General features: G+C 40.9%; 2 protein-coding genes across 4 annotated transcripts in view; one reads left to right on the forward strand and one right to left on the reverse strand.

Moving 5' to 3' along the window:
* Positions 1-18,574, forward strand: part of LOC145442933 (uncharacterized) — a 356,044-nt gene that overhangs the window by 195,430 nt on the left and 142,040 nt on the right. The window lies entirely within an intron of this gene.
* Positions 10,161-17,708, reverse strand: LOC145443787 (uncharacterized). Its single transcript, XM_080321740.1, has 6 exons — positions 17,504-17,708; positions 16,965-17,042; positions 10,726-10,794; positions 10,592-10,663; positions 10,423-10,527; positions 10,161-10,253 (listed from the first exon to the last, which is right to left on the reverse strand). The coding sequence occupies exons 1-5, from the start codon at positions 17,556-17,558 to the stop codon at positions 10,454-10,456; spliced, it is 348 nt and encodes a 115-aa protein (XP_080177866.1). The 5' UTR covers positions 17,559-17,708; the 3' UTR covers positions 10,161-10,253; positions 10,423-10,453.

The following is an 18,574-nucleotide window of genomic DNA, read 5'->3' on the forward strand; positions in this document are numbered from 1 at the left end:
GAGTTGCGCGGGTATCAGTCGTATCATACAAAGTAACTAGTTGACACAAACAAAATATTGAATGAAGACTCGTCTGTTGTTTTCATAAGTCAAGAGAGTGAAAATTGTTTTTGTTACACTAAATTATTTTACGCTACACTAGCGTAGTGTGTATCTAGAAAAAACGATACACTCCGACGACGTGATGTTGGTCAATATCGTTATGTAAAGAGTGAGTAAATCCTCTTCCGTGTTGGTGTGATTCAAGTCGATAGCATGTCACACATAACCATCATTTGTATTGTGTGTGATATTGTGAAGATGATACCGCAACAACACAACAAGTAATATTTTGTATCGGGTGTTTGTGCTTTAGGAATAGCGGCGTGTGTGATATTTTGGATATGTGTGCTCGGTTGAAACTAGGGTTTGTTCTTGGGTCTTGTGTCGGACAAATCAGAACTATGTCTAGAATTCAAGCATACGTCCAATTAAGTTCTTTAGTGACTATGATTACATCTACTTTGACGAAAGGAAATGGATACCATACTAATGAACAAAAAGTGCAAACTGGTTTTACCAGATTTAGGCCTAGGATATCTTTTCGTTGATTTCTTTATCGGAGTGTGTTTTACAAATATTTCTAGTACACCTAACTATAGGACGCATTTAGCAAACGTCGTACAAATTGTTTATGTGACGGCGACGACTTTGAGTGACTTGGTTTCGATCCTTTTTGTAAAAGATTGTCGGACAATGGTGTTATACTTTTCTGTAATGATTGAGGTACGTGAACAAGTTTCCAATCAACTATTAATCGGACGTACGACTTTGGTTTAACAATTCGTAATATGTCTAAAATGCTTGCTGGTATCAAAAGACACAAATCGAAATGCATATCAATCAAGACCTTTGCATGCTCTGAGTTTTGTGGTGGCATTTATTTCCCCGATAGAAATGAACTTGTATCAATAGTAACGCGAAACGTGTTTATCATTTTCGGTGTTGGTTGTGTTCGTGATTTCTTTGTCGGTATGCACTGTACAAATAATTTCTGCATACTGAGTCGGGATGCGTTTGGTGAATATCATACAAATTGTTTTTGTGGTGGTAATGACTTTCAGCGGTTTGGTTTTTATGATTATAATTACTTTAGAATATTCATATGATAATGTATGATCACTAACAACAATACAATCACATTTTGTAGATTTCAGTGTAGCACATATTCTGATTTTATTATTGCTGTGAGTTTTGTCTAGTAGAATAGGTTGCAGTCAGTAATGATATTCCAAATTGCTCTCGTACTGATCAAGGTCTTAGAGTGTAACCTTGTAATTTTTTACATTTAGCAAGTACAACGACGAGTCACGAATTAAGTATTGTTCACCCGCTTCTACTGGTACTCGATACCTAAAGTGATATTTTCACACTCCGTAAGGTAAGGATGTTTCAATTCGCTGTCACAAATTCCGACAATAAATCGTATCAATTGTTGGATTCAATAGTAACGATATTGTGATATACCAACTCCACACGTAGTCGTTTCAATTACTCGTTACGGATTGCGATAATAATGCATTTTGTATCGGGTGTTCAATGTATGAATAATGGAATTATTACATCTTTAGCATCGGTTATCGCAAACGATGGATTTTAATAATTGTACTGGTTGTTGAATGTAATAATACCGATATTGTTGTTTCATCTTTAGTCCTAATTATTGTAAACGATTGCATTTTTAAAGTATTTTCTGTTGTCTGCAATACAACGATTGTTTTGTACCAATCCGGAATAATTTCCCAATCAAGAACATTTCGCACATGTAAGTCTAGTTTTACAAATTGATGTTTTAATAACCATGGTAGTGAAAAGTTTGTTGCTGTCATAATAACCTTTACCAAAACACCGAGTCTAATTACTGTGAATAATTTAATAATCAAGTCATGGTCGAGCAGTACAAAATATACGTCATATGTCAAATCACTGCGTCAATCCTTATGTTTACAGTATGATAACTTTCAATGTAACACCGGCGTTTGATCGTAAGAAATGGATTCTTAATTACGTTGGTAAGACTTTCAAATGTCGTATATTCAAAACACATGTTAATCTCAAGTCGCGCGCCAAGTAGTAATTACTTCATCTTACAGTTGAATAAAAAAATATGGGATATGGATACAACTGTGTTAGTATGTTTGCGGGTTGTAGTGATTACTCGCGTAGTCTTGTCTACTTTTCATACGGACACTTTTTGTTTTGGTTTGGTGAGTTACTACAAACGGATTGACTTACCAAGGTTTTTGTATTTTACTCTTTTGTGTATGGCAACATGTTAAAATGTTGAGTTGTCATAGTGATAGTATTTCTGAAACTCTATTTTACAAACGGAAACGGAGTCGTGAATAGAGTTGTCAGTTTCAAGGATTGTTTCAAAGTATAATCTTGAAATGTGACTGGATCAAAGTTGGTAGTCATGATCGTCAATCTATTTCAATTCAGACTATGTCAAAGTTCAAATATTTCATTCTGGATTATCTCAGTTTACCTGTAGCACATCTGGCGAACGGATTTGAAGTTGGTAAATTACCAAAATGATTGAATATTATCGGGTTAGAGATAGTTGGTATTGATTCTATAAGTGTTAAAACAGCGGCGTGGAATGTGTGAATGATCCGGAAACGGAGTTGAAAGTTGGTCAAGTCAAGTAATATTCAGTTTCAAAAGGATTATACTCTTAAAAAGATTCGAGTTATACCAACAATTGACAATTTGATAGTATTCAGGTCGCCGCCGTTGTGGTTCTGTTATTCGTTACCCTTGTCAGTGATCGTATGATTTTACAATTATTTCACGCCTATTTGAGTATGCGGTAACCGTACAAAGGATTAGGGTTAGGACGGAAATAAGTGACAATTTGTTGCTATTCAAGTTACCGACACTGGTGGTTCTGTTAGTCGTTACTTATTAAATCTTACCAGTGAAATCAAGTTCTGTGACAAACTGATTACTATAATTTCACCGCGTGAGCGATCGGTATGGCTATGACACCAAGTCGTGAAAGATGACTATGTCTGAGGTGTTATCTTGTGGGTGATCGTAGGATTTTACAAATATTCCACACCTTTTTGAATAAGCGTTAACTTCACAAAGGATTACGGCTAGAATAGAAATAAGTGACAATTTGTTGGTATTCGAATCACCGTCTACGCCGGCTCTGTGGCAAACTTCGCGATCTATACCCGAAAGGACGATATGCGACCGCATCCATAAGAACACATGGAGAATCACCAGAGACCTCGTAAGAATACATGATAGGCACATCATCGCCGCGGCGTATACCCACAACGTTAGCATGCGACCGATTCCTATCTCCATAACGCTATCATGCGACCGGAGCCTATACCTGAAAACATTAGCATGCCGCCGCCGCCTGTACCCGAAAGTACGAATCACGACCACGAGTTTTCATTACGAGTCACCGCCGCAGCCTATACCCGAAAGTACGAATCACGACCGCGTCCATAAGAATAACGATATATCATTATCGCGCTCGCCGTAAACGTTGGGATTACTTCGAATTGGTCATATATCATAATTTGTAATATTCACATTAACAAAGGTTCATTCACATGACTATTTACTTGATACATATTCAACACGAAGTACGACATGTTAACAACGAAGCCGCGTGCGACCGATCCCTATACTGAAAGGGGTTACCGCGCGACCACAAGACGCAATAGCCGCATGCGACCGATCCCTATCTCCGTAACGCTATCATGCCACCGAGAGGAGCCGAAACACCACTTCATCACCCTATAACTGGAACGTTAGCATGCCGCCGCACGTATACCAAAAAACATTAGCATGCCACCACGAGTTTTCACGTTAGCATGCGACCGCCGCCTATACCCGAAAACGTTAGCATGCGACCGATCCCTATCTCTGTAACGCTATCATGCGACCGGAGCCTATACCCGAAAACGTTAGCATGCGACCACGAGTTTCGCGTTATCATGCGACCGCGCCCATAAGAGCCCCTGCCACCCCCAGACCGATCTACTATACTACTCGCATCAAACAACATGTTCCGAGCGTTATTAGATCACGCACATTGGACTCGCAGCCGTAACTGATCTGCGATTACTAGAACGTAATCAGGCCGTGGCTATGAACTCTGCCATCGGCAAGCATTTGGCTGAGAATGCAACTTGCGCTAAAAACTATCGCGATGAAAGATTTTCTATATTAGGTAGAGGCCGCACTAATTTCCATCTGTCTGCACTGGAATCGACTTATATTAAAATCCACCGACCGCGATTGTGTCAGCAGAAGGAATTTTTGGTGATTCTAAAAATTGGCCACTAGCTGCGCTCGCAGTTTGCCTGTATTTCATGTTGTTTGTTCCTATGACGTCATAATTGGTTGTATGCAATGTAGCTAGATGCATGTTTTTGAAATTCTCCATTTGCTGACGATTGCTCTTGAAAAGTGTCAGCTCGAAAAGCTTCGGGTTTTAATATATTTTACTATGAATATATTAATAAAATGTATATTAAAGTTCCTTACCTCAAAGAGTCTCTTGAAATTACTTCCCTAATCATTGAGTGTCAAATTTGAGACTTTGCACAGCGTTCTATACTAAAATCAAGACATACCGTGCAAAGGCTCATGACAGATCTAGGTAAGGAGCATCGTTAAAATCAATAGAGACCAATACCGGCTTTGCGTAAAATCTGTTGGCAATAAATGACGAGCATCAGCTCTCAGCCGACTTAGGAAACAAAATTACCACTAAAATAGTTCAGTGATAAACTTAAAACTTGGTACAGCGTTCGATACTAACATTAAGACTTACCGTGCCAAATGTCATGACCGATCTCTGTATGGAACATCGTCAAAATCAATGGACACCAATACCGGCTTTTGAGTAAATTCTGTTTGCGATACATGACGGATCAGCACACACTCAATATCGGAAACGGAATTACTACCCTAATCTTCAAGTACCAACCCTGAAACTTGGGGCAGTGTTAAATACTACCATCACGACATAACACACCAAGTTTCAAGAATCATCATGGTGTGAAACACCGTCAGAATGGACCTATACCAGCAAAGATCGACTCAACGCCATATGACGGTAACCGAGTTTAGATATAGATTTGATTGTTACATCACACCTAAAGGGCAACCAGGCTATGTTGCCCCATCTGCTCGGTGATTTTATGAATAGGAGCTAGTAAATCACCGTTTATTTATTGTGCGCGGCTTTGAGAGAATAGACAGTGAAAGATTGTTTTGAGCGCAACCGGGGCATGCCCCGGCTAGGCATTCGCAAAGCGAAAACACGGAAGAGAATTCGATTTTCGCAGAGAATTTAATCGCTATAAATGGGCAATTGGGCATTTACAAGCGAAAGCACAAAAAGAATGCGATTTCGCTGTGATTTCGGTATATTGATTGCTGTGCGTCTATAAATGATAAATAATTGTTATTGAACCGAATTTTAGGTGGGGCAATGCCCAAGTTGCCCTATAGGACGAGCCACCACTGTAATAGAGACTGATCTGACATTTTAAAGTTGAGCATTGTAATTCCAATCCTGGATTCGGGTATACTTCTGATAAGTAGGCTATTATTCTCACCGTATTGATCCATTCTGACAAGGTCTTGTGCCTTCGTGTAGCTCTTGTTTAGTGATGCCTCGTCCGCTGAGTATTTCGCGTGAGATTGATTGATTGATTGCTTACGTGTTGATTGGAGTTTTGGCGGATAGACGTGTACAATTGGTGAGCAGATCACATGCGACAGCGGAGAGCGAGATCGACTTTTGTTATTGTACTCCTGTTGTGCCCTTGTGGCAATTTATGTTTTTATCTTCGTAATAAACTTCGCATAAGCTATCGCGGCCCATGACGGATGCGGGGTATGATGGAGTGGACGACATCACAACCTGCATCAAGCAAGCAAATTTGGATACAGTTTTGATAGAAATCAAGGATTTGACTGTCGTAATTTCAATGATTCTTGCCGGCGACGCATTTGCTGTTTATGAACAATTACCTGGGTCTGAAAAGAGTGATGAATCTCGCGTCGACGATAACGACAATGATCACTGATCAGGATTGAAATTGTCTGTAGTTTGGGGTTGCTGAAGCGTATGTCTGGTCAGACAAGGACGACACTTAAGGGGAATAAGTTGAAAGTGATCGTTAACTATCATGGGTTGGATGGGATTGCTGTAAGCCCCGTTGCTACTTCGTATGATAAAGCCAGAAGAGTGCGATGTTTTCTGTGTAGCGGAACGCATTTTGGAAAGTTCTGTGAATCATTTGAATGTTCCAGTTGTGCTGAGAGCAGACGCATTACTCGATACGTCTAGAATGTGTTGACCGGCGGAAGGGAACCGAAGGTGGGGAGCTGCGACTTTGGAGGGGTGAAGAAAGATGGAGAGAAGAGATGAGAGACGCGAAAAGAGATGGAGAGAAGAGATGAGAGACGAAGAGAGATGAAGAGAAGAGATTAGAGACGATGATGAATGGTGATGAAGAGTGACTTTCATCATGGGGGAATGTGCCTTCGTGAAGCTCATGTTTAGTGATGCCTCGTCCGCGGAGTATTTCGCGTGAGGTTGATTGATTGATTGCTTACGTGTTGATTGGAGTTTTGGCGGATAGACGTGTACAATTGGTGAGCAGATCACATGCGACAGCGGAGAGCGAGGTCGACTTTTGGTATTGTACTCCTGTTGTGCCCTTGTGGCAATTTATGTTTTTATCTTCGTAATAAACTTCGCATAGGTCTATATCACAATTTTTTATCATACGCTTGTTGGTATAAAAACGAATGCCCACGCAGTCTTGCTTTAGTTCACTATTGCGGTACGCTGAGCATAACACCATGTCAACCTATTTGTTTCATTTTGACCTTCATGATTCACAATGAGCTGATAATGGGCCGTCTAAAACGGTATGCCTATAAAGTAGGCTAGGCCACATAGGCTGTAAAATGTCAAATGATTAAATGATTAAAATGAATTTTTTCATTTTTTTTATGATAAATTCAAATATTTCATTTGACTTTCCGTCGGCTTCTACTGGTTCGAATCGAGCCAAATTTGATGTGCAGCGTTTTCTTTAGGCAATCTAACAATTTAATTGATGATTCCCCGGGATCCGACAAAAACTCATTTTTGAACAACCCTAATATTCAGTTTTCGGAGAGAAATGGGGATCATAAACTGCGGGCTCATTCGATCTTCAGCGTCACCTGCGTCCTTCGTGAATTGGTCATCTGTGAATATATTGCAGCTCGTTGATGACACTCAGGGTTGTAATGACTCGACTCGAGTCGGACTCGAGTCAGGATTTTCTGATGACTTGACTTGACTACAGTCAATTTCTCAAAGTAAGCAAATGCCTCGACTCGGCTCGAATCAATCTGTGTATTGACTCGACTTGGACTCGAGTCATTGCGCATGACTCGAACCAAGTTATATGACTCGATACTCAGACGGCCAAGGCCGACATTTCATTGTAATTTCGAAGAATAGTAAAGTAATCACACAGTTGTGATTTCGCGTATTGGTACTGGTACTTGAAAATGATCCAAAAACTGCAAAAACTGAGGGAAATTAGCATATTATAAATGCGAACAATTCGATATCACCCAACAGAGTTATAAAAAGTGGGTTTAACACGACTTTGTATGGAAACTGAGCAGTCAAAACAATGACTTAGACTCGGACTCGAGTCATAATACCATGACTCGGACTCGGCCCTCCACTCGCTGACTTGGACTCGGACTTGACTCGGCGTTGAGTTGAAAATGACTCGACTTGACTCGAGTGAAAACTATAAAAGTGAGATTGACTTGTGACTTGGTTGCAACCCTGATGACACTACACTCCAGGGTTGCAATGAATCGAGACGTGATTTTACGATGACTGGACTTGACTCGAGTCAGTTTCTTAAAATACGGAAATGACTTGACTGGACTGTCTGTGTATTGACTCGACTTGAACTCGAGTCATTATGCGTGACCCGGTCCCAAGTCATATGACTCGAGACTCAGGTAGCCGAAACCGACATTTCATTGTGATTTGGAAGAATAGTAAAGTAATCACACGATTGGTTTTGTTTGTTTGTTTTGAGGTATTCATGGTGTTTGTCGACTACTATGGTCATTTACACCAGGCCGATATTCTTCTTATTTTCCGTAACTGCCGACTTACAGCACGGCCCACCTCTAGGCTTTTTGTAAGACACCGCTGACGCGGATGAGGTGACGAGGAGGAGCCTAGGTAAACCTCCAACACTTAGGTATCGGAATTCGGAAGTCGACCTCGGTCGGACTCGAACCCGCACCCATTGGTGTTGCAGCCGCGGATTATACCACTGCGCTATCTCGCCACATCACACGATTGGTATTTCGTCGATTGATACTATTACTTGAAAATGCGACCAGAAACTGTTCAAGATATCACCCAACAGACTTCTAAAACGTTGTTCCAACAAGACTTTAACTCCATACTATGAGAAGTCAACGAAATGACTTGGACTCGGACTCGAGTCATAATACCATGACTCGGACTCAACCATATGCTCACTGCCTAGGACTCGGACTTGACTCGGTGGTGAATTGAAAATTACCTGACTTGACTCGAGTCAAAACTATAATATTGATATGGACTTGGGACTCGGAGCCAGTGTTGGGATGACGTGAGTCAACTTTGCCGCATGACTTGACTTGACTCGAGTCACTTTCCACAAGTGACTTGACTTGACTTGACTCGGCGCCTCAGAAATGTTGATAGACTCGTGACTCGGAGCAAAATTTACGGGTCAATTTCAAGTCATCGAGTAAACGTTGTCGATTAAATCACTGTATCTTGCGTATGTCCGGATTGTTCGCGATACGTCGGTGTCAATTGTGAGACCAACCAGTCATTTACTGATTGTACATTAAACCCTCCATTGTTGCATCATACATAAATCGACCGCAAACGAGTCGTAGAAGTAGTAGATTAATCAAATAGCATTGTATCTCTGTTTCTTAAACGACTGAGTGCTGACATTGGGCACTGCTCACCTTTAACATATGCGACTTCGCGTGTGCGCTCGCAGAAAGATCATCGGCGATGAACCCTTGGCAGAGAATGATAAAAGCATGTTGACTGAAACCTTCGATACTGATTTTCAGGCGCCGAATTGTCCGTTTCTTGCTAACTGAGCCCTGCGGCATAGGGACGTCCCGCAACATATGCAAGTAACAATTATATTGACCGAATTCATTGACTATGAAAAACTTTCGCGTTTCACGCAACCTGGACATGAAGGCACACTGAGTTTTCATGACATAACTGGAGCTGTAGTAATGTAAGTCTGGATTTAACCGACACCTAATTCGACTCGCTCCTGTTGAACAACAAAAAACAACATTCGATATTCAAGTGGCCCGCGCAAAGCTTCGTAAATTGAATGTGGCCCTTTGACCGAAAAGGCTGTCCACCCCTGATTTGAATCGACTGAATATAGTTTATGAGTTTATATTCTGACGAACTTGTAGATAATCTGACGATTAGTAATTATTATTGATAAGTGTATTGTACTATATCAATTTGTTTCAACTACTCAAGGCTTCGTATTCGATCCTCTATTTTAACTGATAATAACAGATTGCCGTTGCATGTAGCTATCCAGTTGCTCACGTATTTTATTAGCAGCTCTACGTATGTGTGAGCGATACAGCGCCTTTTTGCATGTATTTTTACCTTTAACTTGCTATTTGATTCAATATAAATGGTTAATTAATCTGTCTTTCACACAACTAGCACAATGTAATGACTTTGCATCGTCACTCATAAATCGAAAATTCAATAGAAGTTGAATTGTGACTTGACTCGTGGCTTGACTTGACTTGACCTTGCTCGATTCACCTCCAAAAACGAGTGACTTGACTTGACTCGAGTCAAAATGTGCAACGACTCGAGATGGCTCGTGACTCGTGACTTGATCCCAACACCTTGTGACTTTGGTTACAACCCTGCTACACACGGCCGACCAAGAAAGCATGTACTCACTAACTAACCAACTAACAACCAACCAACCAAGCAAAAAGAAACGGCTATTCTGGTTCTGCCACTTGAACTGCTTATAGAAAATAGAAGCACATGGTAATGCACTATGTTGTAATTATTGTAGATTTACGGTGCGGAAAAATCATCTTGAAATGCAATCCCACGTCGGTATAATTTTGCGTCTCTCGGTCTAAAATGTATAAAGAACAAAGATAGAAATTGATCAAATATACTATGCGTGATGACGACTGTAGCAATTTTCAATACAACCATACACTCCCCTGCAGATCGTGAAGCATTCTGAATATAGCCATCATAAAAGAATGTATGAAAAGAGCACATGCATGTACTAGATCTACCTGGATGGGTAAAATGGATCCAATCCTGTAACTAGGCACACGTGTGCGTGAAAGGCGAGCAGTAAAAACGAGGAGGACAATACACATCAGATCTGCAGTACTTCCCTAGAAGACACAGAGAACATAATCGGAAATGAAATATCTTCCATCTCGTATCATTTGGACTCACATGTATCGTTAATGCACTGGGTACCGCCACACTCAAGTCCAGGTGGGCAGTCAAGTGTGTTCTTGCGGTTGACTTTAAATATACGTCATAAAGTTTCACATTGTTGTACATTCCACGGTAAGTAGGCTACTTACTCGTAATGCATTTATTTTTGCCGTTGCATTTGTACCCAGAAGGGCAGTCGATACTTTCCCTGCATTTGACTTTGAATAAAGCATATAAAAATTACAAAATGTATTTGCTAATCATGCAACCAGGACATAAACTGCAACAGAAAACGAAAGTGCGCGAGGATGGTTTTGGCAGGCGTGAAGTTCGATATTGACTATGTGAAACACTACACTGAATATGAATCTAACCGTCACCCCTGCTACCCCAGTAGGGTTGGGATATGAGAGGATGGTCAGTTGGAAAGTGAGTGGCGTAGTGTGCAAAGCGACACCGTCACGACACCAATGGTTGTCGGTTCCAGTCTTGACTCTGTCACGTTTCTATGTGTGGGAGGTTAATCTGGGCACCTCATCGCTAACCTCAATGCACTAACAGTGTTTCGACAAGCCCTGAGTGATGGTGAGCCGAGCCAAGAAAGTAATGGGCGTATGGTAGTGAGACTGATGGTGGAAGAGCGCGTGCATCGATAAGAGCACGTGCCTAGATAAACCTCACACACTTGGGTTGGAATTCTGAAGTCGACCTCGGTCGGACCTGAACCCACAACCCACGCAGTGGTGCTGTAGCTTTGTATTATACCACTACGCTATCTCGCCACCGAAACCGTATATGTAATATGACGAAAGACATCTGACGTTACGGAAATTACTGTACTGGGCGCAAATGACCTTATAGGCGATTAGCGCCAATGTTGTGCGGATAAAACAAACTGAAAATTTATCATAGTTGCAGGCTAAATTCTTCACTGAATACAGATCCAATATTTCACAAATATGTCGTCATAATCAGGAGAAAACTCAAAATCTGCAGTTCACGAAATCGAATTGACTTGGCTTGTGTGACCAAACGGCTTGACGCAATGCTCAAGCTCAATCCTGGACAGGTACATACATTATGCGGCGGCAGATAAGTTCAACCCGAATCTGCTCGTTTAGACTGGTCCTGTACGTTGAAGAAATCATCAACTTTTGTATCAATCGCAATCAGAACTTAGATCCCCTTTGGATTGAAGTGATCATAGTGGTTATCAAGCTTTACATAGATACAATGTGGATAGCATTTCTTTAGATGGCCAAAAGTCGCTTCAAAATGAAACACAAATGACCAAAAAAACACGGCGGGCGGCGGTTGTACCTGCTTCTTTGCGAACAGTTCGGGTGTGTTCTTTTTCGGACAGGTCCACCCATCCCTTGTGACCCCATCAAAAAAGGGTATATACTCTCTATGCTCATGTGATCAAGTTTACTGTCCGAGCTGATGGAGGGGATATGTTTGCAAATATAGGGCAAATACTACATCATGGGCCATGTCCAGTTGTCTATGTCATACAGTCAAGACTAATCAGGTGGTTCTCGCGCGCATAATATATTAGAGCAGTGGTTCTCAACCTTTTTCACCTCGCGGACCGGTAAAATTTCAAAAGATATTTGGCGGACCGGTGAACCTTAAAAAATTGAAATCAATCCCAAATGTAATGTATCCAGCCGTTTTTCTGCAAGTATGTTACTAGAGCAGAGGTGGTCAACCTTTTTGCTATTCACGGCCGCATTTCGGTTACTTATACGGCCTACGGCTGCATTCCAAGACATAGTCGCAATGAACCAACTGGACACCATACCCATGTTAAACTGTGCACGTCCAAGTCCATGTCCACTTCTGGTGAAGTCCAGACAAATCTACTTTTTCATATCGTCTTACTTCAGTCATCGAAATCGCTACGTAGTGGTAAGGTTATGAATAACAACTGGGATCGGTTATGGTCGCGCAATGCGCGAAAATTTTTTCAGATTCACGAATGAATTTCGTCATTAATATTCGCAGTTTCACATATTACTATGAAATATTTATCCTTTCTCAACCAAAGTGATCAGATTCATCGGTAGAGTTGCTAGAGGGGGTGTTTTCGAAATTTTATAGCAAATGGATGCATCTTCGGGTAGACCAACTGTTAGTATAGTCAATTTGGGCCGTGTTGTTATTTCTTGACTTCCCATCAGGATTGTCGATATAATGGAAATACAGTGGAATCTCTCAAATGTGCCAGAAACAAATTTCTTTCGTGAGGAGCGCGCGATTCCAGATTGTTATTTCAATACGAGGCTCAGATTGCAACGGGCGCTACGACTACATTAAAATCGAAAAATGAAGACGCATTGAATCGCGCGAAGCGCGGAGAAAATTTCAATATTAAACAAAATATCTCAAAAGTTCGGGAGACAATTCGTAAATTCAATTTTCATGTTTACTTACGTGTCCACGGCCGCGCAAATTTCCTTCTACGGTCGCAGGTTGGACACCCATGTACTAGAGCAGTGGTTCTCAACCTTTTTTATACACGTCCCCATTTATGATAGTGAAAAATTTTGCGCCCCCCTTATCGTTATATCACAAAATCTAATCGAGATGCTAGCAACCCCAACAGATTGTTTGTTGGCATGGAAGGTTATGATTGTTGATGATAGAATTAAAAAATACATGAAATTCGGTCTATATATAGAGAAATACGCTTGAATTGGAGGTAAATCGCGCAGATCGCGAATTTTTTTTCTGTTGACCGCTTCTTCGCGCCCCCTTCCGATGCTTTCACGCCCCGCGGGTTGAGAACCACTGTACTAGAGAGTGAAATTGTGAGGGTTTTGTTCGTAATTAAATATGTCTATGATGATATTCATTTGATTTTACGGTAGTGTCTGCTGAGTGCTGAGTCGAGGTAAAATTGTCTTGCGCAGATAAACATGGCTAATTTCGAGCCGACGGCCATGCATTAACCGACCGGGCAAACTGGAACAATATTCTTCTCTCTGACAATATTCAGAGATGAAGCGTTTTGGAGTAGGACCAAGCACCTTGCTCATTTCCCACTACCACGACACGTAGCCTACTACGAGTACAATGCGCCGCACGAAAACGCCTTATTATAGCGATACCTGGCCACCCACAAAATTAATGAATCGTAAACGAATGATCGTACGGATTGCGCGGTTTGGCGAGTCAGCTCTTAGTTATCGAGTCGCTCACATGTCGTCACCGGAGACAACTTAAACTTTAAGTCAAATCGAACATGTTTCCGGTCCTAATCTGCATCAGTTCTGCATCAGTTCTGCATCAGTTGAAAATTTGACTTCAACATCTTGCATCTTGAAATTAAGGTATAAAATCTAAATATACCTCGCGGACCGGCAGAAAAGTTGTCGCGGACCGGCGGTTGAGAACCACTGTATTAGAGGAGCAATGTTTTGTTGATCACCCAGATTCCATGTTGCTTTCAATCAGGGGTTTCCAACCTTTTGACGCACTGATCACCAAAAATATGGTCAACTCTTTCGTCAAAACCTAAATACGGTCGATATGGGAAACTGCATCGCGAATGTGTTCACAGTAATAGTCACTATGCAATTATTTTGAACGATTTCTATATCTCTATCCCACCGCAATAGACAAGTAGCACTAAGTGAAATACTGCGTGACGCGAGCGATCTATATCAGTGGTTCCCGACCTTTTTGGATGTCGGAGCCGAATTTCAAACTTCAGGGGACGTATGGGTAAGCCGCACGAAAACGCTCGAGTAGGCTACATTACGAAAACCTACTTCCGCATCCCACCATCCAGCTAATTCAAAAGCAAACACATAAACTTTTATAGATTCTTTTTCCGTTACGTTAGCATTGATAGACGCAGATCGGCGAGTGCTATACATTAAAATAAACTGAAAATGCATATCATTACTACCACATACTATTATGTCGTTATGTGATAGCTCTTCAACATTTCAACACTTAATGCACAAGTTTGCGGTGGATTACACGCTCAGTAATATTAGACTTATTGCAATTTATACCTGACTATGAGCCGTTATTTTGATGTTATTAAAATGTTGTCGAAATTTACTCTTCGCAGAGACGATATATAAGGTTGTATTACGAGCAGAACTCAAGATATCTATAACCAAGTCAGACGGGTATTCAATTCATCGATGCTAGGGATGGTGTGAACGTGAGGTTCACGTTCGCGTTCTGTGTGTGAGCCTCAAAAATGTAGAAGTCACGTTCACAAACGAACATTGGTAGGTTTTTTTCATAAATTAAAATTTTCACTTCATTATAACATCTTTGGTTGAAATTTATTGCATTTCAACTGCGGGCCCCTCTATGCATGGCGCTGGCGGCAGCATAAAAAAAATCAATACTAAGCAAGCATGCACCTTGACAATCTCAATTATTTCACATGCTTTGTTGCAAAAGTTTGCTCGAAAAATCCAGCTCTCCGTTTGTGAATATTTAGAGACTCTTTGCGGTGAGCTTCAACCACAATCACACAACATCCATAGCGAAATACACCACATGTAGACAGCGAATGATGCTCATTCAACCAATCAATGAAATTGATATCGTTGTTTGATTTAAAATCTAGCAGGCATACGGAGCCAAGGTCAATATTGACTTCATATGTTTATCGTACCATAAAAACCAAATCCGTGCAATTGGGGTGCTGGCTGTATAACTTGTTAATGGGGTAATATCGGTGGCAAGTATAGAATCCCATTTTACACTCTACTCAACATCAACGTAGCAATACTCGGACACCGAATGCATTGTTCGATCTTGCCTAAACCGTCAAGCGACGGAAGATATTGATTTTATGGGATTATTATATCATTTGATTGCCCCAGCTGATACATTTGGCGACGTTTGAAACTTCAGCATTGTGGCCCGAGTCGTCGCTAGCATCGTGCACATTAACATAGGCTATCAATCCACTGAAATGTAGGGTTGGAGTTAGCAATATCACGTCACGTGACGTCATGAGGTTCACGTTCGCGTTCTCACAAAACCTTTCAAAAAGGTTCGCGTTCACACGAACCTGAACCTTTCAGAGGTTCACACTATCCCTGATCCATGCGTTTGACGATGGTCCGCAAGAATTCTCTTACCCGGTTTTTTGAAGCGGCCTTGGACAGCTTTAGGCATGAGCATTATCTCTCCTTTTAGCATCCATATGCAGAAATTGATTATAACTATTCCGAGAAACAAACAACAACAGTCGGCTTTTATATTTTTGTGGCATATTTAGAGGCCAATCAGAGCCGCAAGAAAGCTACCTTGGAGCCGTATGCGGCTCTGGTAGCCGCGGTACGGAATCTCTGCTGATGTATATCAAGTTATTCAATCGCGCCGAGCGTATATCAGTATTGCGATCAAGTCAATATAGCTATCAGGTACAAGTCACATCGAGTCATGACGCATTTTGACTCAAGTCAGGTCAAGCCACTTGATTTCTGAAGGTGACTCGAGTCAAGTCAAGTCACGCGAATTTTGGAGGTGACGCGAGTCAAGTCAAGTCAAGTTAGGTCAGGAGTCAAGTCGTAAAATCATACCGAATTTTCAAAGTAAGAGGCATGATTCCATGCCAACTCTCAACGGTGGACCGCGGAACAGCGGAACATGTAATACTAAACGGCGGACCGAGCGGACCAAGAAAAAATAGCTCAAATCTAAACGGCAGAACGGGCGGACCACCCACGACATGTGCTCCACTGGTATATATGATATATGACTAGAAATAGAGATATTATAATAGTAATTACTAATAATACTAATAATAATTTAGGAAAGAACATGTGCTATTGGCAACTGATATTTAATAACAATAATATATGCGATTTTGGTGCGTTGTAAGCCAGTATAGAAACAAAGAGGCTACATATGTCTTCGTAGTTGAGTCTACCCATTCCGACTTGTTCGTGAATCGCGTGGTACCGGAATTGGTTCTCTGCAGAAATAGCGCGCGTGTGTGTATGTATGTATGTGTGTGTGTGTGTGTGTTTGTGACTCATATATAGAAATGTGCTTCCGTTCTTTCGTGCTTGATTTTGAAAAGTTAATCGCCTATTTCAATGAGGCGGGCGGGGATCCCTGACTTTACAAGTTAATTCCCTGCAAAATACAATACAATAAAAAAGTGTGGCGCATCCATATTATCATGAAGTATAGATGTCATATGTCTTCGATCTTGCACATGCACCTTCTTAATTTCAGACATGCCGTTAAAACGTGACACACTAACATTACAAATGAATTCATTCAAATGTATGAGGTTTGGGTAGCGAGATGTCATTTATCAGATTCACACTCCAACAATTTAAAAAACTACTGACTTAAGAGGATACACGCTCATCGCTCAACCATGTAACAGCTTGCTTACCTGGGTAGCATCTCATTAGATCATTGCGGCAATGGTAACCAGGTGGACAGTCGTTATCGGCGTGGCAGTAAATATCCGCTAGATCCACAATTATGAATATAATATTTCGAAATTGTTTCCTCTGCACATTATATATTTCTCCAGATGAGAAACTGACATACACTTGGTTTCAAATATGGATGGTTGAAGTGTCTGAGAGATTCTGGTTTGAGTGAACTGTGGACACGAATATTTTATAAAAGGTTCGCAGTGACCAAGAACGTGCGAACACGAATATATGCAGTCACATGACTTGACATTAGTAATTTCAAACTATATAAACGTCCTTATATCGTAGCAGATTAGTCTGTATAGGCTAAAATATCTAAGGGAGAATGTAGCTTCCAATGTGAATTTCAAAATTATGATAGCCTCACAATGATGTACTTTAGAATGAATAGGAAGTAACTTCTATAAGTCATCCTATCTACTCCATTCATATACATCGTACCTTGTACATGTTTACTTCCTTTAATTTACAAGTCTTCTACAGTACTTACTTCCACGTATTCCGGTAAGGCTCAACGTCGCAATGACAACGATGATTAGTTTCATAATTGGACGCAGACTCCGGACGTAATGTAGACCTACGGCGAAATCAATATTGCAGAAACAGATGACCTAAAATATGTGAATGATAAGTGTATCCGTATCGAACGACTATAACATTCATGTACTGGCCAAATGAAGGAATCTATTTGCATTATAATATATATATAAATATTATAAGGTCACGGATTTGGGCTGTGACCTATGGTGCTCCGTAAGCGTTTGGAGTCATTCCACGGCGTCCCTCACGAACAATGTGAGCTTTGCTAAATGATTTCTCACTGTGGCTGAGTGGTTTACGGAACAAAAGCTACAGATCCTTTTACTCCGAAGATGGGTAAATATTATTCTCGAGTGGCCGAAAAAGAATCACAAGATGCGTTGCGTTTAAAGCGTAAACTATATTTTGAGGCGCAGGCCTTACTAATTTTATTTACAAATTGAAAGCAGTGAAATACATTGTTAACACCAGCTGCTAAGTCAGGGGTTCTTGAAGTATGGGTCGCTCAATATATAAATCTGTGTCGAGACTGCACCAGAGAGTTGTTTTATTATGTATGTAATATTTGATGAACTACAGTCAAAAAATAATTTCTTCGCCCATCGCGGAAATCCCAGCGGTTAGTTTGGTCATAACCAAGATTACTGTTTTTGGTAGTGCAGCTAATAAGCGTGAAAAGCAGAAAAGTGTCTAGGACAATGTGGGTATGGACCATATGTCATTGAAATATCCCGGCATTTGTATTACAAAAATTAGTGCAATGTTATTATAAGATTGATCTGAGATTGGCTTCTCCGGAAAGTTCTAACTTGCTTGGTACTACTCGGGTAGGGTAGAAGGGGATGGGAATAGCGGAACCGTAACTGGCGCACCAAATACTATTTTAAGAATGGACGCAATTCACGGAAACAATTCGAACTATATTCGAGATGACACCTTGGCCCAAAATGACAGTCACTGGTTGGCCAAAACCTTCAAAATTGATATGTCAGCTCGTCCAAATTGTCGAAAACGCATAGTT

This window comes from Botryllus schlosseri, chromosome 7, assembly GCF_051294905.1.
Source record: "Botryllus schlosseri isolate E-star chromosome 7, Bs_hap1, whole genome shotgun sequence".
NCBI lineage: Eukaryota > Metazoa > Chordata > Ascidiacea > Stolidobranchia > Styelidae > Botryllus > Botryllus schlosseri.

Excerpts from the sequence above, each read along its gene's own strand:
- LOC145443787 (XM_080321740.1), bottom strand. The coding sequence starts at position 17,558 with ATGAAACTAATCATCGTTGTCATTGCGACGTTGAGCCTTACCGGAATA. Across the intron at positions 17,043-17,503 it reads CCTTACCGGAATACGTGGAA|CGGATATTTACTGCCACGCC; the intron begins GTAAGTACTGTA and ends TTGTGGATCTAG. Across the intron at positions 10,528-10,591 it reads CCAGTGCATTAACGATACAT|GGAAGTACTGCAGATCTGAT; the intron begins GTGAGTCCAAAT and ends TGTGTCTTCTAG.